Source organism: Lissotriton helveticus, chromosome 4_1 (genome assembly GCF_964261635.1).
Source record: "Lissotriton helveticus chromosome 4_1, aLisHel1.1, whole genome shotgun sequence".
NCBI classification, from domain to species: domain Eukaryota; kingdom Metazoa; phylum Chordata; class Amphibia; order Caudata; family Salamandridae; genus Lissotriton; species Lissotriton helveticus.
In genome coordinates, this window is record NC_136063.1 from 444,008,096 (window position 1) to 444,031,980 (window position 23,885).

The 23,885-nt window shown below is 44.6% G+C and overlaps 1 protein-coding gene across 1 annotated transcript in view; it reads right to left on the reverse strand.

Annotated features, from left to right (window-relative positions):
* The window catches only part of DPY19L4 (dpy-19 like 4), a 672,410-nt gene that overhangs the window by 122,737 nt on the left and 525,788 nt on the right, over positions 1-23,885 (reverse strand). The window contains exon 17 of the mRNA XM_078687017.1: positions 16,417-16,549. Within this exon, the coding sequence (XP_078543143.1) occupies positions 16,417-16,549 (133 nt within the window). The remainder of the gene's footprint in view (positions 1-16,416; positions 16,550-23,885) is intronic.

Consider the following 23,885-nt stretch of genomic DNA (forward strand, 5'->3'; position numbering starts at 1 on the left):
TAAACCCCAAGGCAAACAAGGGGTGTGTCTGTGTGGGCTGTGGCTGCACGGAGGCACACTAAACCCCAAGCAAAACGGGTGTGTCTGTATGGGCTAGTGCTGCACGGAGGCACACTAAACCCCAAGCAAACAAGGGTGTGTCTGTGTGGGCTGGTGCTGCACGGAGGAACACTAAACCCCAAGCAAACAGGGGTGTGTCTGTGGCACACTAAACTACATGCAAACAGGGGTGTGTATGTGTGGCTGTTGCTGCCCGGAGGCACACTAAACCCCAAGCAAACAGGGGTGTGTCTGTGTGGGCTGTTGCTGCCCGGAGGCACACTAAACCCCAAGCAAACAGGGGTGTGTCTGTGTGGGCTGTTGCTGCACGGAGGCACACTAAACCCCAAGCAAACAAGGGTGTGTCTGTGTGGGCTGTGGCTGCACGGAGGCACACTAAACCCAAAGCAAACAGGCGTGTGTCTGTGTGGGCTAGTGCTGCACGGAGGCACACTAAACCCCAAGCAACCGGGTGTGTCTGTGTGGGCTAGTGCTGCACGGAGGCACACTAAACCCCAAGCAAACAAGGGTGTGTTTGTGTGGGCTGTTGCTGCACGGAGGCACACTAAACCCCAAGCAAACAAGGGTGTGTCTGTGTGGGCTAGTGCTGCACGGAGGCACACTAAACCCCAAGCAAACAAGGGTGTGTTTGTGTGGGCTGTTGCTGCACGGAGGCACACTAAACCCCAAGCAAACAGGGGTGTGTCTGTGTGGGCTGTTGCTGCACGGAGGCACACTAAACCCCAAGCAAACAAGGGTGTGTTTGTGTGGGCTGTGGCTGCACGGAGGCACACTAAACCCCAAGCAAACGGGTGTGTCTGTGTGGGCTAGTGCTGCACGGAGGCACACTAAACCCCAAGCAAACAAGGGTGTGTCTGTGTGGGCTGTGGCTGCACGGAGGCACACTAAACCCCAAGCAAACGGGTGTGTCTGTGTGGGCTAGTGCTGCACGGAGGCACACTAAACCCCAAGCAAACAGGGGTGTGTCTGTGGCACACTAAACTACATGCAAACAGGGGTGTGTATGTGTGGCTGTTGCTGCCCGGAGGCACACTAAACCCCAAGCAAACAGGGGTGTGTCTGTGTGGGCTGTTGCTGCCCGTAGGCACACTAAACCCCAACCAAAAAAAATATCACCAAATCGGAGTTAATAACAGAAAATCAACACCTAATGGGGAAATGTTTTCGTAAACAACACGTTGGACAAGAAATTGTGTCAGACATTTTTGTAATTGCTATTCCACCATACAATCATTGTCACTTCGAGCAGACAGAGACAGGGCGCACACTCGGCTTCCATGAACAAGGTTCAACGCAGAGTCTGACCGTACCCAACTACAGGCACATAAAACCCCAAGCAAACAGGCGTGTGTCTGTGTGGGCTGTTGCTGCATGTAGGCACACTAAACCACAAGAAAACAGGTGTGTGGGCTGTTGCTGCACGTATGCACACTAAACCACATGCAAACAGGGGTGTGCCTGTGGGAGACTAAACCACATGCAAACAGGGGTGTGCCTGTGTGGGCTGTAGGCGTGTGTCTGTGTGGGTTATTGCTGCACGGAGACACCCTAAACCCAAGCAAACATGGGTGTGTCTGTGTGGGCTGTTGCTGCACGGAGGCACTCTAGACCCCAAGCAAACAGGTGTGTGGGCTGTTGCTGCACGGAGGCACACTAAACCCCAAGCAAACAGGGGTGTGTCTGTGGCACACTAAACTACATGCAAACAGGGGTGTGTCTGTGTGGGCTGTTGCTGCACGGAGGCACACTAAACCCAAAGCAAACAGGCGTGTGTCTGTGTGGGCTGTTGCTGCACGGAAGCACTCTAAACCCCAAGCAAACAGGGGTGTGTCTGTGTGGGCTGTTGCAGCACTGAGGCACACTAAACCCCAAGCAAACAGGCGTGTCTGTGTGGGCTTTTGCTGCACGGAGGCACACTAAACCCCAAGCAAACAGGCGTGTGTCTGTGTTGGCTGTTGCTGCACAGAAGCACTCTAAACCCCATGCAAACAGGGGTGTGTCTGTGGCACACTAAACTACATGCAAACAGGGGTGTGTCTGTGTGGCTGTTGCTGCCCGGAGGCACACTAAACCCCAAGCAAACAGGGGTGTGTCTGTGTGGGCTGTTGCTGCACGGAGGCACACTAAACTACATGCAAACAGAGGTGTGTCTGTGTGGGCTGTTGCTGCACGGAGGCACACTAAACCGCAAGCAACTAGGGGTGTGTCTGTGTGGGCTAGTGCTGCACGGAGGCACACTAAACCCCAAGCAAACAGGGGTGTGTCTGTGTGGGCTGTAGGCGTGTGTCTGTGTGGGCTATTGCTGCACGGAGACACACTAAACCCAAGGCAAACAGGGGTGTGTCTGTGTGGTCTGTTCCTGCACGGAGGTACACTAAACCCTAAGCAAACAGGTGTGTGTCTGTGGCACACTAAACTACATGCAAATAGGGGTGTGTCTGTGTGGTCTGTTGCTGCACGGAGGCACACTAAACCCCAAGCAAACAGGCGAGTGTCTGTGTGGGCTGTTGCTGCACGGAGGCACACTAAACCCCAAGCAAGCAGCTGTGTGTGTCTGTTGCTGCAAGGAGGCACACTAAACCCCAAGCAAGCAGGTGTGTGTGTGTGTGTGTGAACTGTTGCTGCACGGAGGCACACAAAACCCCAAGCAAACAGGTGGGTGTGTGTGTTGGTGGTGCTGCACGGAGGCACACTAAACCCCAAGCAAACAGGTGTGTGCCTGTGTGGGCTGTTGCTGCACGTAGGCACACTAAACCCCAAGCAAACAGGTGTGTGCCTGTGTGGGCTGTTGCTGCACGTAGTCACACTAAACCCCAAGCAAACAGGTGTGGGTCTGTGTGGGCTGTTGCTGCCCGTATGCACACTAAACCCCAACCTAACAAAATATCACCAAATCGGAGTTAATAACAGAAAATCAACACCTAATGGGGAAATGTTTTCGTAAACAACACGTTGGACAAGAAATTGTGTCAGACATTTTTGTAATTGCTATTCCACCATACAATCATTGTCACTTCGAGCAGACAGAGACAGGGCGCACACTCGGCTTCCATGAACAAGGTTCAACGCAGAGTCTGACCGTACCCAACTACAGGCATATAAAACCCCAAGCAAACAGGCGTGTGTCTGTGTGGGCAGTTGCTGCATGTAGGCACACTAAACCACAAGAAAACAGGTGTGTGGGCTGTTGCTGCACGTATGCACACTAAACCACATGCAAACAGGGGTGTGCCTGTGGGAGACTAAACCACATGCAAACAGGGGTGTGCCTGTGTGGGCTGTAGGCGTGTGTCTGTGTGGGTTATTGCTGCACGGAGACACCCTAAACCCAAGCAAACATGGGTGTGTCTGTGTGGGCTGTTGCTGCACGGAGGCACTCTAGACCCCAAGCAAACAGGTGTGTGGGCTGTTGCTGCACGGAGGCACACTAAACCCCAAGCAAACAGGGGTGTGTCTGTGGCACACTAAACTACATGCAAACAGGGGTGTGTCTGTGTGGGCTGTTGCTGCACGGAGGCACACTAAACCCAAAGCAAACAGGCGTGTGTCTGTGTGGGCTGTTGCTGCATGGAAGCACTCTAAACCCCAAGCAAACAGGCGTATCTGTGTGGGCTGTTGCTGCACGGAGGCACACTACACCCCAAGCAAACAGGCGTGTGTCTGTGTGGGCTGTTGCTGCACGGAAGCACTCTAAACCCCAAGCAAACATGTGTGTGTCTGTGTGGGCTGTTGCTGCACTGAGGCACACTAAACCCCAAGCAAACAGGCGTGTGTCTGTGTGGGCTAGTGCTGCACGGAGGCACACTAAACACCAAGCATTTCATTTCATGAAGCTTTATTCGGTTCAAGTAGATGACCATAAAAGCACAGACAAAATATAATATATTAAAAATAGTAAAAATGTTATGACATATTTCATCACATCATATCACATCAAAAATAATTATTAACATTAAAATAAACATACCTGACCAATCGCTAAATATTACAGTTAAAAAATCATACTTTTCCTAGCGTTGATGCACTGATTTAAGAACGTCGCAGTATAAAAACAGATGTCTGCCGACTCCAAGTTAAAAATTAAATTCATAGCTTGTGTAACTGTACGTACACCATATTTAACAAATAAAGGTTTCAAAAAGGCAATACGGAAATGTGCGTACAGTTTACATACCAACAGAAAGTGCACAGTACTCATCATAGATGCTGCACCGGGGTTATCTAAAAGATTAAAATTGAATATGTCTGAAAAACAAGTAACAACATATTTTAACCAGGGAATATTTTGATATTTATCCAGGCGTAGACAATCCTCAGCAATAGATCTATTAAACTGCTTATCTTCCTCTAGCCATGTGGACCGCCAAGTCATCGATGGCCTGAGGCATAATAGATCAGCTAAGTGATTGACTGCTAATTCTCGATGAATTAATTCATTCGAAACTGACATGGGTAAAAAAAGGAGCCTTTTTAGAAATAGATTTTACTCCAGCTGTAGTTCGGAAACACAGCTGTAACCCCATACTCCTGCCCCATACAAAGCTATAGTAGCACATCTAGCCTGGTAATTTTTTAACATATCCCCTGATCTACGATCCCCTACCTTAGCAGCAAATCTGTAAATACCATGGGCATTTTTAGCCATTTTATTCCGGATGTTAATAAATTCATTTTTCCACTTCCTATCATTTGAAAAGGTGATCCCTAGGTAACAAAATGTTCCTACCTGTTGTACCTTCTCTCGGTCTATAAAAAAGGTGTTTAAAACTCTGGCTTTAGCTCCACAGGTCATGGTGTAAGTTTTCATTTTTTTAATTACCAATTTTCTGTCTTTAATAAAAGAGGAAAAACTATCCATTAACCGCTGTAATCCCACCGGGGTCCTGGAAAGTAAAACACCAAGCAAACAGGGGTGTGTCTGTGTGGGCTAGTGCTGCACGGAGGCACAGGGGTGTGTCTGTGTGGGCTGTTGCTGCACAGAGGCACACTAAACCCCAAGCAAACGGGTGTGTCTGTGTCGGCTGCTGCTGCACGGAGGCACACTAAACCCAAGCAAACAGGTGTGTGCCTGTGTGGGCTGTTGCTGCAGGGAGGCACACTAAACCCGAAGCAAACAGGTGTGTGCCTGTGTGGGCTGTTGCTGCAGGGAGGCACACTAAACCCGAAGCAAACAGGTGTGTGCCTGTGTGGGCTGTTGCTGCAGGGAGGCACACTAAACCCGAAGCAAACAGGTGTGTGCCTGTGTGGGCTGTTGCTGCAGGGAGGCATACTAAACCCGAAGCAAACAGGTGTGTGTCTGTGTGGGCTGTTGCAGCATGGAGGCAAAGGGGTGTGTCTGTGTGGGCTGTTGCAGCACGGAGGCACACTAAACCCCAATCAAACAGGTGTGTTTATGTGTGGGCTGTTGCTGCACGAGTCTCTAACTGGTTTTGCTTTGCCTGTGACAGCACTGGTGCCTATGCATATCCTGTCTCAACGTGTCCCTGATGGTTGAATGCAGAGGATGCAGCCACTACACAAAGGCCACAGCTACTGGGTTTGACAACTGGATTCTTTATTCTTCAGAGTGTGTTCCCTGCAATCCAGTTTTGCTGCTAAAACGTCAATTGATTTCCTCATTATAACTTTATTAATGCAATCTACCAACTGATGTTCTAAATAAATCAGAATGAATCAGGCAATTGAAAAATGATGTGATCTTTTTACGGTACCATTATTCAAATAAGCATACAATTATAAAAATAAAAAAGATGCTTTTGGCTCAGGCTAGAAAACCGTGGCTGAACCATACGCTGCATATAAGACAGCTAAAAAAAAATTGTGGCTTTTCGCTTGAGAATGCAAATGCAGATTAAACAACCACTCAATTAAAAATAATTAACTTGTGAGAAGATGGACAGGCTAATGGATTCTCACTACTAAAGCGTACTGTGCCACTGTATGTAATTAGGGGGAATCAATGCTCACTATCAATGCCAAGGTCATTCCAGAGAAAGCAAAAAACAGCTGCAGCAACAGAATCACAAGCAGGATAAAAAGATGATGAAATGGAGAAGGCTTTTTACAGAAAGGGTGACGCGGAGTCAGGTTATTGGCATAGCTCTACATGCCGCATTCCGTGCCTTTGTATTGCTGCTTTGCAACAACATAGAACACAATTCAGCCAGCAGCCGAGAGTCCTATCTGATACACACCACACCATCCTGGGTGACCTGTACCGCCACTGTAACAATCACTGACACAACCTACTCGCATCATCCTGGGTGACCTTCACCTCTACTGAAACAATCTCTGACACAACCTACTCACATCATCCTGGGTGACCTTTACCTCCACTGAAACAATCACTGACACAACCTACTCACATCAGCCTGGGCGACCTTCACTGAAACAATCACTGACACAACCTACTCACATCATCCTGGGTGACCTTTACCTCCAACGAAACAATCATTGACACAACCTACTCACATAATCCTGGGTGACTTTACCTAAATGAAACAATCACTGACACAACCTACTCACATCATCCTGGGTAACCTTCACCTCTACTGAAACAATCTCTGACACAACCTACTCACATCATCCTGGGTGACCTTTACCTCCACTGAAACAATCACTGACACAACCTACTCACATCAGCCTGGGCGACCTTCACTGAAACAATCACTGACACAACCTACTCACATCATCCTGGGTGACCTTTACCTCCAACGAAACAATCATTGACACAACCTACTCACATAATCCTGGGTGACTTTACCTAAATGAAACAATCACTGACACAACCTACTCACATCATCCTGGGTAACCTTTACCTCCAATGAAACAATCACTGAAACAACCTACTCACATCATCCTGGGTGACCTGTACCTCCACTGAAACAATCTCTGACACAACCTACTCACATCATCCTGGGTGACCTTTAACTCCACTGAAACAATCACTGATACAACCTACTCACATCATACTGGGTGACCTTTACCTCCACTGAAACAATCACTGACACAACCTACTCACATCATCCTGGGCGACCTTCACTGAAACAATCACTGACACAACCTACTCACATCATCCTGGGTGACCTGTACCTCCACTGAAACAATCTCTGACACAACCTACTCACATCATCCAGGGTAACATTTAACTCCACTGAAACAATCACTGATACAACCTACTCACATCATACTGGGTGACCTTTACCTCAACTGAAACAATCACTGACACAACCTACTCGCATCATCCTGGGCGACCTTCACTGAAACAATCACTGACACAACCTACTCACATCATCCTGGGTGACCTTTACCTCCAACGAAACAATCATTGACACAACCTACTCACATAATCCTGGTGACCTTTACCTAAATGAAACAATCACTGACATTAAGGGTGCGAACCACCAGAATTCTCATGAAGAAATTTCCCATAGGAATGCCACTGGTGATTCTGCAGCTAAAATGGATCCTCCATCTCACACCAATGAAGCAGCTATGTATGTTGTACAGATTTATGAGTTCCATGTTTCTTCTTTAAAAGGATCTATCTTTGTTACAGGAAGAAGACCCCAGAATCAAAAAGCAAAGCTAGAGAAAGTAGAACTGTGATCAGGACCCAGAAGAAGTGCGGAGAGGCCAAAATGTCTGCTCCCCAAGCTCACATGGTTATATAATGGAGATGTCATGTTAGAAGGGATGGTGTGAACCGTGCTGCATAAACTCACTGGTATGTGCCCTTCTTTCTTTCTATTGTTGAGAAATATCATGTTTGTACCGTCTGCCAGTCACATGATATCCTTACCACCACTGTCCAAGTTGAACGGCTATCTTCTGGATATTCAGTCCCCCTGTGGGTCTGGCATGATCTCTGCAGCTGCCCGCTGTCACTGGCTCCTGGAAGGATATCTCATGCCTGCACCAATGTGCTTAATCCGAATGTTCATTGCACTGGGTCTGTTTTTCAATGCAGCTGCCGGTCTGTAAACCAAAACAACTCCTACTTGTTGTTCCTACAGAAATATCACCCAACAATAAACCTTTTTCCTGCTGGATTTGCTCTCACTTACCCATCAAAGTGTTTAGGGGTTATGCCTTTGATCAGAGTGCCTTCAGAAAGGTAAGTAAAATAATTTTGTAATGCTTATACAATTAAACTTACCTTCAAACCAAAAAAACTTTGTACCAACAAAGCCAAGATAAGCTTTATTATCTTTAACCTAGTGGAAATGCTCTTTCTCGGGGAACACTAATTGGTACCAATGGTTGACCAGATGTTAGATAATTATACATTTGTTTTTACAAAATCTTTATGCTATGTTTGATAGGCTAGATCAAATGTATACAACTGAGCAAGCCTTGCTTGATATCCAACAAAGCTGGTCAGATATGTTAAACTAATTTCAGCAAATTATCTTCTGAAATTAAGTGCCCAGAAAATTAGGAGAGGCTTTAAGTGATTAATTCAAGGATGAGCTAGCCAGAATAACTTGGCTGACGCCATTAGAAAGTGAATTTCCTTTGCCTGAACGAAAGTCAGAAAGACTCATGAATGTACTGCCTCACGCTACTTCTTCTTGATCCATGACTTTTAAGCCATCAGTGCCTGAGTCTGAAAACTCAGAAGAACCAAGGCAGCTCAGTACGGTTAAAAGACCTATCTGCAGGAGGAAAAAAAGGAGGAGCTGGTTTCTTGATTCATGTATGCATTATGGACAGTAGAGACATATGATTCTTACTTACCTTATGTGTTCCAAAAAAGATCAGGTAAACAATCCCTCCCACTGTTGAATAGGGAGGAGGAGAGAGTGGGTGCCTCAGTTTCAACTCAACGTGTTGAAAATACAGAGGTCTCATCTATGTCAAGAGTGAAGACAATTTTGCTAGTTGCCGCCCAAATTTTGGGCTTGTCTACATTATCTTTTGAAATACAAGTGATGACTTATTCTGGGGTCATTGGCCTATTAATGGATAAGGGATGGGCAGAGGCTAACAAGATTCCAAAAGCCTCTAAACCACAAACAAAAGGTGTCCTTTGTGTTGATGGTTCTATTCTTAAATCTCATCCCATCATGTACTGAAAAGAACCCTTGCAACTATTGATTCATTGGCATAAAGCATTAGTCTCCTCAGATTTCAAAGGCTTTCCCAACCATCCTGATATTTTTGGGATTCAGTGGTGGTCTCGCCATAACCCATATATTAATTGATCCGCTAAGTCCATATTTCAGGCCTCAGAGGTCAGCACAAAAATTTGTCTTTACTCATTATTAGAACCCAGACTTCTAGATTAACTCACAGTCATCCTAAAATCCTAGCTGTCACATCACCTTTACCTAGTCACTAGTCCAATTTTTTTAATGTTTTTGAAAAACCACAAGTTTGCAGTCATCCTCCACATAGGGAGTTTCACTGCGCTAGTGCTTAGCATATAAAGCAAAGATACCCCTTTGTTAGAATGTACGCCCTATTCAAGACTGAAATACCTTCCTTAACAGATTATCTTAAGGTAACCTTGTGGAATGGCCTTTCACTAAATCAAAGAAAGAGACAATTGAGTTAAGATCTTGTAATGAATATAATGGTTTAAACAAAGCTACTGTTACAGGTAGATATCCTTTGAGGAGAATGAGGTGGGGGAGGCTGTGCTGGTCCCTGGGATGAATGTGGACTATTGAGATACGCCCCCTCTTTCCTGTCTTTCCCTATGTTGATCCCACTAATTTCGGAGTGTGAGATTACTTGGGGCAATATTTTTCTTTAATGATACAGCTGTTTCAAAACATGAGCTGAATTTACAAAGTTGACACCCCTTGTTTCACTCCTCTGCACTATCTGTAACTACTCCTCTCTTGTTGAGCGTAATTATGGCAAAAGCAGATGCTAGACAGGCTAAACTGCAATAAGTCAGACACAGGGAAAATTATGACGGACAGAGGGAGAGTAAGGCCCCTCGGAGCCTGCACACCAGCAAGCGTCCATGGGAGACTCTGCTCTGCGATCACTCCAACTAAGCACACAACAAATCTATACATAACAAAATTGACGCCTTGAACAACAGAATTGATGCCATGTCATCCACCATATATAAACAAGAACGGAGGCTGAACACAGAGGAACAGAGAATATTGGACACTGAGGACAACCTCAGGACCCACCAGAAAAAATGGCTGAATATTAACAAAGTGTTGTCTATTATTAAAGAGAAAAACAAAGACTTGAAAGCCCGATCAAGGCAAAACAATCTTAGAATATTGGGCGTCCCTGAATTGTCATCAGTGAGTTGGACATTATAGGACTTCAAAGAACACACACTAACCTGGAGCAGACAAAGTTTAGAAACTGCTGGCGGTTGAAACAGTACATCATTCGTTAGCTTCTAGGCTGCTATAAGTAGGACCACCAAGGCCCATTATAGCACGAATGCTCAACTTCCGCAACCATGACCTAGTGCTTAAACTAGCACGTGAAACGAAGGACCTCAACTACAAGGGACACAGCACTGCTCTCTGTTGGAAATGCCCATCTTCTCCATTGTATACTCCACATGTTTTTTGTCTTGATAGTTTGTTAGCTGTAGAATTCTGCGTACTTTCCCCTGCTCACCAGTGTCAAAGTGCTTGTGTTCCACATTTCAACTTGATAAAATTGGTATGCCCCTAATTGGTATATTTAATTCACCTAAGATCTCTAGTATATGGTACCCAAAGTGTGCCTAGGGTCTTAAGTTAAATGCCACCAGTAAGCTGCAGCAGTGATAGGCCAAACATAGTTGCACACCTGCCCTGTGCAGCACAGCTGTGCAGGTTTCAAATTCTACTTGTCAAAATAACTCCTTTTGACAGGCCAAAATATTCCTTTTAAATATTTATAAATCATCCCAAGTAGGCCTTCTTGCCCATAAGACAGTAAGGTGCATGGTATCTAAAGGTAGGACATGTAAAAGTTTAATGTTCAGCATGTCCTTACAGTGAAAAGGCCCAAATGGCTATTTTTACTGTGGCAGGGCTGGCTGTTCCATAGGGAAGACATTGGATACAATGTTAAATTTAATATTACTATCGCTGCTTAGGAAACAGCTGCAGAGTTCATTCTTGGACATTTAAAGACATTTATCATGAACCCCATTCATTGGCAAAGTTCAATTTGTAATAAAGATTTTCGAACAGGTGATTTTAGAAAGTGGTCTATTACCTGCCTAAAACCTCTAGTAGTCCATTTATCTGTCACTCAGGAAATGAACAGCCCCTTCAATGGGATATTAACTTTCTCCCAGAGCTGAGATAAATCTATTGGGTGTGGGGAGTTGTTCTGTTTCTCTGGCAGGCCGACCATCTGGGCTGTGCCCCTTACTTACCTTCAAAGAGACCTACCCTGTCACAGGCACATGAAGATGACATATGGGCCTGCTCCCTTCCTTTGTTCCCCCCTAGCCAGTCAGGCACCGTACCCAGTAGGAAAGGAGCTGCCTCTAGAACCAGTTTTCAGTGATTACAAAGGAGAGGTTACTCATTTCTCTAGTCACAACTCTATGATGGGCACAGGCGCTCTGCTCAGGGGAACGAAGGTTCTGCTATGTTGGATTTGGGCAGGGAGGGAATTGTTTGCACTAGGGCACACAGGAACTGCTCCAACAGTGGGTAGGACTACCCCAGGGACATATTAGCCTACTGGTTAGGAAATGGCTAGAAGTTGCCCCCTACCACAGGCTGATGTATGGCATAAATGTGGCATGCTCAGTGCCTTCCTCAGGTCACTTCTGGGCCTGAGGAAGAACAGAAGAAGACTGAACCAGCTACATGTGACCTGAGAAGAGCACCTTAAGACTGGGCCTGTTCTCTGTCTTGTAGGGAGGACAAAGAAGTAGACACCAAGGGCCATAAGGCTGACATCTTGTTTGAGCAACAGTAACAAAACATTCCCAGCTGACCATTTCCAACTGGACCATATCTGAACCTCTGCTGTCGTGAGCCTTGACCCACTAGTACTGTTTCCAAGGACCTGGACCCTTGGCTTTAGTGTATTTGCCTAAAGTTTTCTTAAACCTAGGACTTAATGTTTTGCTCTGAGAACCACCGAGGGATGGGGACCAACCAACCAAGCCGATCCAACAAGGGTACACTGCCGCAGGGATTGAGTTCACCGCAGCTCTCGCTATGTTCTTCTCTGCAGCAGCAAACCCTTAACAGCTGGGCTGCCGTCGGCTACCATCCGATCACATCATACCTTTTCGACTACAGCCTGCAGCTTTACCCTGCTGAGGAAATCTGAGCTGCAGAAAATTATCACAGTACGACGTACAAAGTTTCACTGGAGCGCGGAGGTCTGTTTGGATGCAAAACTTCAACATTTCCTACTGGAAACTTTCCCGCCTTTGGTGACAGCTTCTCGGAGACCTTGGACTTTGGCTCCCCATTGTAGATGAGTCTAGCTTTGCACATAGCCTGCAGTCTTTCCCTGCTCAAGACGTTTTGTTCCCAAAATGTTTCTAAGCGCAAAGAAAACTTTTTGACCAGAACACACTTGATTCCTGAATCCGACCCTTGCTCCTTCACAACCGGCTTTAAAACTGTTCCATTCAAGTGCAACCATATGATTGCAGTTGGCGCCTAATGTTTTTTGGTGCTATTTTTAAATTCAAACTTTAAAAATTCATGACTCTGTTCCTACTTATTAGAGTATTGTCATTTTTGTGTTATTGTATTTATTAAAATGTACCCTATTTCCCAAATTGATTCTCAAGTGGTGTTTATAACTGTTTGAGTACTGCATAAATACATTACACATTGCCTCCAAAGTAAACCTGTGTTTTCTGTGCAACATTTTCAGAGGGGTGAGCTCAGGTTCATTTAGTGACTTTAAGAGTTCACTCTGAAAAGGAACGTGGATATTATTTGGGGTGGGCATTCACCCTCTCAAGTACACTCCAATTTCTTACATCCTCAATGCAGATTTCACAAAGGCAGTCCAGGAGGTAAAGCAGGCCTTAAGGAGTGAAGAATAAACTGCAACAATTGAACATTCCTTAGGGCATGTTCCATCCTGCGCTTCTCATAAGTACCTACCTGGACACGCAATCTATTTTCACAAATGCTCAGCATGCTTTTGCCTTGCTTAAGGAGTTCAAAACACCCATGGAGGCTACGTAACATACTGAAATTGAAGATGCTCCTTCTCCACGTAGCAGCAACTCAGACTAAGCCAGCTAGTTTCCGATTTCATGATGGCCCTCCTCAGGACATCCCCAACGTGCAAGACCACTAGAAGCATGGCAACATTCGCCATGATGAGCCACCTGCAAGCTTGGATCTTTAAGTAACCACTTGTCACTGACTGATGACTATGTTATGGGGTGCAGTTTTACTAAAAATTACTATAGGTAGTTATGACCTGGTGGATATTTGGAGAGTAAGACACCTTACGTGTAGGGAACGTACTTATTCTGTGTACAATATGTGGTTCTGTCTGGATTTTTGGCTGGTTAGGAGGGATGTGTTTTCATGGAGAGTCTGCTAGAATCCCTCCACTACTGTGGAGGGCAGCATCTTCCCAAGGCACACTCGCTACAGAGGGCTGAGTAAGATCTCTGCTCCCAACTTGGAGATGGATTTGGCCTCTGCTGGGACTGGGAGCCACAGTCCCTTCCACCTTACAACAGAGGGCTTTCTCAGTTGGATTTCTCAAGCCCTTTTTAAAGAACACACCCAAGAAGAGAGTTAAACCCACATCACCTTGGTTTTCGAATGAACTTAGATCACTTAGAAAGGAATGTCGAAGGCAGAAATGCAGATGGCGGCTTGACCCTTGTTTTAGGGAGAAAACAAAGCAAAAAGTTCTGCTTCAGAAATATAGGCGAGCCATCTTTCAAACCAAAGCTCACTTCCTCACTAATACGATTCTTGTTGCAGACAATTCCTCCAGCATGCTCTTTCAAGGTGATTAAGAAGATCTCCGAACCTTCTGGGACGCAGGGGTTGCCCCCTCTCAAGATTGCTCTGATAGAATAGCTATCTTCTTCAAGGACAATGTCCTTACATTTTTTAGGAAGCTCAACTATTTGCAAACTGCAGAATCAGAGGGCGTGGAGGTCATGCAGGACCAAGGGAGGGGAGTCCCCCTTCTACCCTGGCAGCATTTCCCCAGATTACTGTGGAACAAACCTTGGGTTTTCTTATGGGCCTCAAGGCCGGTTCCCTGTCTGACCCTTGCACGCCCCTCACCCTCAAGATGGTTTCCAACTTGATTGCTGACTTTCTTTGCAAAGTGTTTAAAATCATCCTCTGCTCCGGCTGCTATCCGGACGCTTGGAAAGAGGCAATTGTTACCCCTCTGCTTAAGAAACCCAATACTGACCCCTCTAAACTGAAAAATCTTCGCCCTATCCCCCTTCTTCCGGCCCCAGCTAAAATCCTAGAGAAGTTCATCAACATTAAGTTGATGAATTACTTGGACTCTAATGAGCTCTTGGATCAGTCACAAAACGGTTTCTGCGCCAACTAAAGCACTGAATCCGCCCTTATTGCGGCCCCTGATTACATCTGCATGCAGGTCGACCAGGGTGGGTCGGTAGTGCTGATTATGCTCGACCTGTCGGCGGCCTTTGATACCATCTTTCCCACCAGAATGGTTCAACGTCTGAGAGAGGTGGGAATCTCGGGTAAGGCCCTGCTGGTCCTCCACTCCATTCTGACAGAGAGAACTAATGTTGTTAGTTGTGGGGCTCAGTATTATCAGATGGATGCAAAATAACTCCCTTAGGATCAATGAGGAAAAAACTGAGGTCCTAGTTTTTGGTCCCCAGACCTCAATCTGGTCAAATGCCTGGTGCCCGGGAGTTTGTGGCCCCTTCCTGTTCCCGCCAAGACAGTCGAAAACTTGGGGGTTATTTTTGCCACAGACCTAACTATTGAGGCTCAGGTCAGTTGCACGGTCAGTACTACTTGCTCTTACATTCTGAAGACTCTCCGAAAGGTGCTCCTGTATATCCCATCAGCACTCCACCAGCCCACAGTCATCGCCCTGGTTACCTCCTGGCTGGACTACTGTAATGCCTTGTATTGAATACTAGCACGGCCTTTCTGAATAGGCTTCTGGTCAAATAAAACGCGGCCGCTAGGCTGATCCTCAATATCCCGAAAAGGCTTTCAGCAAAAGAGGGGCTTCGCACCCGGCACCGGCTCTGTTAGGAAGCGAATCTTTTTCGAAACCTTGTGTACAGTTCATAAGGCCCTGCATAATATAGGTTCGCAACAGCTGAAAATCATGTTTAAATGGTACACGCCTGAGAGGACCATGAGATCTTCATCCCAAAGAAAATTGACCATCCCTAGAGTGCGCAAAGCCAGATGGGGCGGCCGCTCTTTCTCAGTGGCAGCGGCCAAACTCTGGAACACTCTACCCTCCTCAATCTCCCAGGTGGAATCTCTTACGGTGTTCAAAAAACTACTGAAGACCTGGCTTTTCTCAGTTTAGTCAGCACCCTTTCATTTTCCTCTCCTGTTCCCGTCCCGCCCACGTCTTGGTACCCTCGGGTTTTAGTGCGCTTTATGAATCCCTATCCTATCCTATGCTACAGGTCAGGTGGAATATTCATTTAGCTACAACTCTATTAGACCACGCCCCACTAATCCGAAAAATGCCCAACAGACGAGGTTATAAAGACCTATGGAGGCTCTCCCCTTTGGTACTGTTGAATTGAACATTTAACGGAGGAAATACAAATGGAGATTTTGTATTACTTTGCACAGAATACTGGATCAGGAGATGAGACATCTCTAAAAAAGTAAGTCTATAAAGCTGTAATATGTTGCTTCTGCATCGGCAAGCAATTTGGGAAGTTGAAATCTCTGGGAGACCATGTAACTTGACTCAAGCAAGAAATAAGTGGACAAATAACGTAAAATATCTGAATATAATGACGTTGTGGCGAGGGAATGCCATCTTCTTAACACACTGGTTAGAGCAAGGGGGGTGGTCCTTTCAAAATGCTCTCTAACGTGATGAAACAACACTGTGTTACCAAGAATAACACTCATATTAAAAATAGTACCCATTCAATTTCGTTTGGAGCGAAGGAAACACTGGAGGTGTTCAAGAATTTCTATGCAGATCTATACACCCCTCTGCACTCTGGTGGACCCGTGATATGTTTCTTATTTACAAAAATAAACATTCACAAATGTGCGTGCCTATGTCTACAAAATGCTAAGGTTAAAATGTTATTGAAAACTACAATTTTGTATTGCCATAAAAAATACAAACCCACAAAACATGTTTCATAAGATCGCATTCCTTAATGCAGCCACAAGAATCATAAGCACTCATAAGGAAGGAGAATGGATTCGAATAGGAAACACTCACATTCTCGTTTCTTTTCATAAGGTCTTCATCATTGTAAACCGGCAGGCTGGTTACCAAATATCCAGTGCACATCTTAATGGCACTCATCAGAAAAGGACTTCCAGCAAACACAGCAGCGACAGGAGCCTGCGTTCTGAAAACCAAAATACAACTTGTGTTCAAGAGTAGTAGTGTAGTCAGAAAACCAGCATGTAAGACGTTTTGACGAGACAAATATACGGTACTGAAGGTATATTAATTGTAGAAGTTATTAATGTGTGAACGGAAAAGGACAAAGGTGAAAAAGATCAAATTATTTTTTGCAGTGACAAAACAATAAAAGCAGGAAGAAGATCATAGCATGCAACTTTCTCAAGACCCAGAACCTTCAGACCACCCACTTTCGCTAAGGTCCTAAATTATTGCACGTCCAAACATTTGCCTGAAATAGCAGAAGAGAAGGTGACAACATTCTTTCTTCCAAGAAAACAATCTGCCTGATTGCCAGGGTACTTGTAAAAGTGACCAGCATACTGAAAGTTGCCATTGAGACTTTTAGAAGCCTCTCAATAGCAGCTTTCAGCAGACTGCCACTGAATAAAACACCATTATTTGGTTCAAAGAAGGCAGGGCCGTAACACAAGCCCTGGCAGACCCTGTGGCACAAGGGCTCCACCCCTTCAGGGGCCACCCTCAAGTTTTCAAGGGGCCCCATTCAGTCCAAAGTCAATGAATATCTATGAGATTCGGGAGACTCAGGGGCCCCGCCATATATTCTGCAGTGGTCCCCCATCATTTTGCTGCCAAGCCACTGAAAGAAGGTAATGATTTTGTATCTCATCCTCAACTCTTAACATACAAAAGAATTACATTATTCAATTAGAATTAAAATAGCATTTTAAAAATTTCCTAACACGCCCTTTGCTTTAAAATATTTTCTTTTTGAGTTCCTAGGTACAACTAGGGTGTCTATTCGCACACACACTAAGATAAAGGGGTGGTAAGAGAAGGCATTTGTGCATACAACAGCCATTATTCTAGGGCGGCCCTGATCACGGAGACTTCTCACCAAGCTACTGCAGCCTGTTCATATAATTTTTACACACTGCCAAAATACCACACAGAACAATTTGTGAACTACTGTGAAATTATAGTGTTCAACCAACCTAGCTGTCTAATGGCATGATGCCACAGTGCATGCATCCTTATCGACTACTGGGACTCCACACATTGATGAAGTGGGCAGTGGGCAGAGCTACTGCCAGCGCCACATACAACTTCCACCATCTACTTTCTAGTTATGTACTGATGTCCCAAAACGGCTCCCCTCTCAAAGGAGTGAAGACTGCATGCCGACCATAATACTGTACAAGGGGAACTCAGACAGTGGGATTTTTACAACTCTGGCTGAAGAATGGCAGCAACTACTCAAGCAGTGCTCTCTTTGGGAAACAACTGTTACAACGCATGCTTTTACCCCGCATGCCATTACAACGAAAATGGCTTGCTGTAGGGGGTATAAGGTGTTGGATTTAACTCCAACACCTTCCCTACTGGTGCACAGACTGGAGTTGGAATAGTAAATTATACTATTCCAAACTTCAGCGCACCCCCGACAGCAAGTCGGGGTAAAAAATTGTGTTGTAACGGCATGCGGGTTAAAAGCATGCGTTGTAATGTCATACAACCGCTCTCTTTGGCTATGATAGAATCACTTAGTGGACAACTTACCCATTATTTACACATGTATCACACTCTGCTTTAAGTGCTCCATGTTCTCCTGTTTAAGGTAAACTCCCTCACCAACTAAACGCCTTGCTATGAACATTTTTATGATGTCTGTATCCTCCTCTTTGGTATGCAAAGTGCTCCCCTTGCCCTTGCCCATGTTTTATGTATTCTGTACTCTTAATCAATACATACTTATTTGTGTAAAATTATATCCTATCTAAAAATGATTTCCCAGTACTCTGGGGCACAAAAGAAAGCTGCCCTGAACAAGAGCCCTACTGAGTCTTTATTTTGCAACCAGTTGGTTAATAACTTTGCTACTCAGCCATGACATTGTGCCTTAATGTACGACAGACGCAATTTGCTATTCAGAAATGCAGAATAGTAAATCTTTATGTAAAATGTGACACTACACACATTTGACAATTTCATACAACATGTTGCAATGGTATGGGCAGTGACCGCCTTATGTGGATAAATCTATTGTACAATCACGCAAAAGTGCCACCTTGTAGCCAGGTTTCAAAGGTTTGGCTGGCTGACGCTTGCCATGGGCGTGCTCTGCCTGGGTACATACTGAATTTGCAGAAAGAAATGGCCTATTAAAATTAGGTAATAGTAGGAAAAACTGCAGACAGCAAATGTGGGTACTGGAAGAGTGAGGAGGCACTGTACCACTGAGCAAGAGCTGTGATGCTATGGGAGATGGGTGTGGCAGCCACTGCTGACAGGAGAAGAGGAGGCAGTGAAAGGAAGCTGTTAAAACCCAATTGGCATTGAACATATGCTGTTTACAATATTGTTTGTGTGCTCTTAGTTTCAGTGGTCATAGAGGACTTGCCAGGACATGCTATTACTAACATTTAGTTCATGTTCAACCTGTAAATAATCCATGATTTGTTTTATGTGTGCTATTCCTTCAGTAGCCCTAGTTGCATTCTATTTCCCTGCTGGATCTTGGTGGTGGGGGTCTGTTCGTCCTTCTCTGTGCCTCCAGTCTCAAGTTCAATGATCAGACTTTGCCCTGGCACACAAGGCAAACGTTTGGTAAAAAATCTCTGGGACGTACCAGAGTGCATCACTACTTTTATGTAGGAACTGTTGTAGAAATAAAATCGTTTATTAGAGAATATTGAGTAGTATAGGTTTGGTTTAGTTGGCATAATTAGGCTGAATTATCAAGAGTGCAAGAGTGCTGGTCACATTGCACAGAAGTAAATGTGTATTTGTTGTGCACAAGCTGCACACGTTCATATGTTTTATTTGTTTTCATTAAATGATCGAAATTCAGCTGCAAGTCAGGGTCTCTTTCCATGTGTGTAAATGTACCTTATCTGTAGCTTCCTAGGGAAGGATATATTTGTGTTGGAACACTGCAAGGCTATGAGCTAAACCTCCATCGCTGTGAATGTGCAGAAGCACTTCTTTGTTCTTGTTTTTGCATTAATAAAGTATATAAATTTCTTCTATGCAACAAATCATTTTTTAACAGTGAATGAAAAGAATGTGCAAGTATCTCTTGTTTTGTATTTAATAATATGATTGGTGCTGGACAAGATTTTTTTATGCTGGCTATTTACTGCTATGTATTTGTGTGTTTTCTTTATACAAAACGTTATACCAAGATGTGTTTTCTGTGAAATAGACCGATTTCTTTTTAGGCTTTAAGACTTTTCTGAATTCCATGTTAGACCTTATTCTGCTGGTTGCATTGACAGGGCTAGATGTCGTGGTCTTTTGTGTTAATAAGTATGTTTACTATTAATATATTATTTATCAGATGTGCTTGCTTAACCCTATGGCTGGCAGGCCAACCTCCCGCTTGTCACCTTTCTTTGTTATTTGGCGTAGTTAACACTTAGGCCTTTTCTTCCAACACCCTGACGATTCTAAAGGTACCCAGGGTTTGTGGATTCCCCTGGAGGGGACCGAAAAAGTTTTCGTTTGGGGAGGGAGGGGGTGAGTGCTGCAGAAGAAAATCTGTTTTTTCCATGCAAATCTGTTTTTTCCCTGCAAATAGTATCAACAAACAGTTTGTGGTGCTAAAATCACCATATTCCCAGCTTTCAGGAACAGGCAGACTTTCGTTTGTCTACACAGTTTTGGTGTTTCACTGGGACATAGCCTATTTTTCCTGATTTTTGTTTTTCAACCTCCTTTGACTTAGTGATAGAAATGGGTGTTAAAGCAATGAGGGATCCTGAAAAGCTACATATTTATGAAAAGTAGACAAAATTCAACAAGAGATCATTTGTGTAGATTCTTCAAACAGATTTGAAAAAAACAGCCATTTGTGCCGACATTTTCACCTGTAACTTCTTCTAACGATTGTAGATTTTTGAAAGCAATATACCGTTACTTCCACGGGACCCTTCTGATTGCGGTGATGTATAAGGCTTGTAGGTTCACCAAGAACCTGTGGTACCTGGAGCCAATAACTGAGTTGCACCTTGCAACGGTTTTAATTAGGTAAAATATAAAGAGTGAAATATAGGTATCAAGGAAACCTATGTATTTCTGAAATGGGAACAAGATATGGAGTTTAGAAGCAGTGGTTATTTGTGCATCTCTGAATTTGCGTGTACCCATATTAGCATGTGAATTAGGGAGTATTTCTGTAAATGACTTATTTTTTACACAGTCTTACATTTGGAAGGCAGAAATGCAATGAAAGACAAATGGTAATAACACTTGTTCTACTATTCAGTGTTCTCCAAGTCTCCTGATAAAAATGGTACTTCACTTGTATGGGTTGGCCTAATACCCGCAACAGGAAATGGCCCGGGGACAGAAAGACTGACTGGTTTTTTTTGGGGGGGTGGGGGAGGGGGGGTGGCATTGTCATCCCCATTTTGGGAAGCCCCCACCTCTGAACTACTCCCCCCCCCAAAAAAAAATAGTCCCTGGTTTACTAGTGGGCTTTCTGCCCCCCTCACCCCCGGGGCAGGTTGGGGAGTATATCCCCCATATGCACCCAGGGGGACAGAAAAACTGTCCATTTGTTTTTGGGTGGGGACATTGGAATGCCCATTCTGAGCAGCCCCCACCTCAGCTCTGGCTAAAGAAAATACTCCATGGCGCTTAGTGGGCGTTCTGCCCAACCCCCCACACCCTCGGGGGAGCAGACCAGGGGCTACTGCCCCCACCTGTCCCCCGGGGGGGGGGCAGGAAGATAGTGGACATTGTTTTTTTTTTGGGGGGGGGGGGAGGAATTGGCATGCTCATTCTGGGCAGTCTCCACCCCTACATTTTTTAGAGGGGGGTGGACGGAATGTTAGATCAGGGGCAGAAAGACTAAAAGTGCCCAAAATTGTTGGGGAGAGCAAATGCCTTGCCCAAGGGCCGCTCCCTCCTCCCTGGGGTCTAGTAGTGGATCCATGCTTGGGGATCACCTTCCTGAGGCGATCCTCAAGCAGGGATCCACTAGCGAAGGGTACTATAGGGAGATTCTCCCCTTTCCAACGATACGTCTCTCGTGTGTTTTGGTGCTCGGGGTTGAGATAGCCCCACGAGCACCAAAGTAGTGAAACTGAAACAAGCCGATGAGCTCCTTTCAGTTTTACTTTCAATGACATGAAAGGTTGGGGGAAGCTCTTCCCCACCTCCCAATACTAAAACAAAGGGTGGTGTGCCAATGACGTAACGGTTACATCCTCGACACACCAGCGCCACAGCCACGGACGTAGCTGTTACATCCTCAGCATGGAACCGATTAAGTTCCTAAAAGCACATTGCTTTTTTATGATTTTAGTATTATTCCGAATTCCCATGGCTCTAATGACTTTTGTTTTCTGTAAGTCTATTTGAATAAATTTACAAATACTGAGAATCGGGAACAGCCCTATTGTGCAGGTTTTCTTACGAGCTTGACTGAGCATTAAGGTTGAGGATTCTCCCTTTGCTGCCCATCGACCCTTCTTAATTAATTATAGATGGAACGTCGACATGGTGAACCTGCCTTGAGTAATATAAAATAAGTTCCACCACACATCTTGTTTGACTGAGTGCAATGTTGTAAATACATTCCTCTGTGCCCATGGACAGAGGTTTTTGTGCCAGTAGCCACACATGAATAGGGTAAGCAATGTCACCTACAAAAGGTATGGAACTGCTAAAAGTGATGGAGAGTTTGTAATAAATAAAATACTGTGGTCACAGAGCATCTGAGTTACTTAACAGACATACATCATCAAGTTCTTCTCTCTGCTCTCACTAAGTGGCCATAAAAGCCAACACGAAACAAGCATGCATCATTCATATTTCCTGAGTAGCATACCATAATGCCAGTTATAAAGCATTGCCCATTACTGACCACCTGTATACAGAGCGCGAGCTCACTCCTCCTTTTTAGGTTGCAGCGTACCAGACAGCACAGCTGTCTGGTTTGCTAAAGACATCTTGGGGACATTCAGGAAGTTAATCTAGGAATGAATTCTACCCATTGCTTACCATTGGCTTTGTGGTTTGCCGCTCACAGTTTCTAACTTTCTATGTACTTGCTTTATTTGGTTTAGCTGTCCAGCTCGAGTTCCTCCCTCCCATTGTCCAAACTTTGTTTACTGTATTCGTCCACAAATTCGCTTTCTGTAAACAGGTCTTTAAATCTTGTTCTTATCTTGTCACATTTGCTGTGCATTCAAAGACCCGAGGTCAAATGTCAGGCTGTGTGTTCCAGAGAACATGGTGTTTATTTTTCTTTATCAGACTTGAAAGTGAGAGGAATTATGTGACAATAATGCTTGATAGTTGTAATACTATTGAGAAAGATATATTGACCATTGATCCATTTTGTATACCTGACCCCATCTTGTGTAGCCGACTCCATTTTCTGTGCTCACAGTTGCAGGGTGGGGAGGGGAAGTTTTCATTCTTCACTTGTTTTCGCTCCTCACCGAGCAGAGTAAACTATAACATGTGTGGGATGTGTGCTTGATACCTTTCAGGGCAGAGATTGTTGTTGCCAGAGAATTGAATTGAATGTACAACTATGTACTATGTCTGGAGTCAAAATACAGGGGACTGGCCAGCTTCTGTCTTGCCCTTGACACAGACCAGTACGGTCAGCTCGGTTTTTCGCAACAGAAGAAAGGGGCTGAGGTTTCTAGAACCTTCACATCAGGTTGAGTAAAGGTACTAAAGGTGGGAAATCTTGGCACCCAGACAGGAGCTCGCTTGCAGAGCAGACATGTTGCCGCAGGGAACTAAGGTCGCGATTAAGACTTCTACCTGGGCTGACTAGGACTCCTCCATTCGAGTTGGCAGAATGATGAACACTTGCTCGGGGATATATGACGTTAAAACGCATATTTTTACAACGCATACCGTTACAACGGGACTTTTACAACGCCAATACTATTACCACGCATGTATTTACAACGCATTTTTTTACAACGCAGGTACCTTTACAACGCATACCATTACAACGTAAGTATTGGTAAGTATATATATTTTTTTTAATTGTATATTATTTAAAATTAATATAATGTAATGTAATTGTATTTAATTTAATTTAATTTAATTTCATATAATTAATTTAATTTAAATTTAATTTTATTTTATTTTTACCCTGTACCCCTTTACCCAAAAACCCAAAACTGACCCTGAACCCTAAAAATACCCCTTTACCCAAAAACCCAAAACTGACCCTGAACCCTAAAAATACCCCTTTAACCAAAAACCCAAAACTGACCCTAAACCCTAAAAATACCCCTTTACCCAAAAACTGAAAACTGACCCTAAACCCTAAAAATACCCCTTTA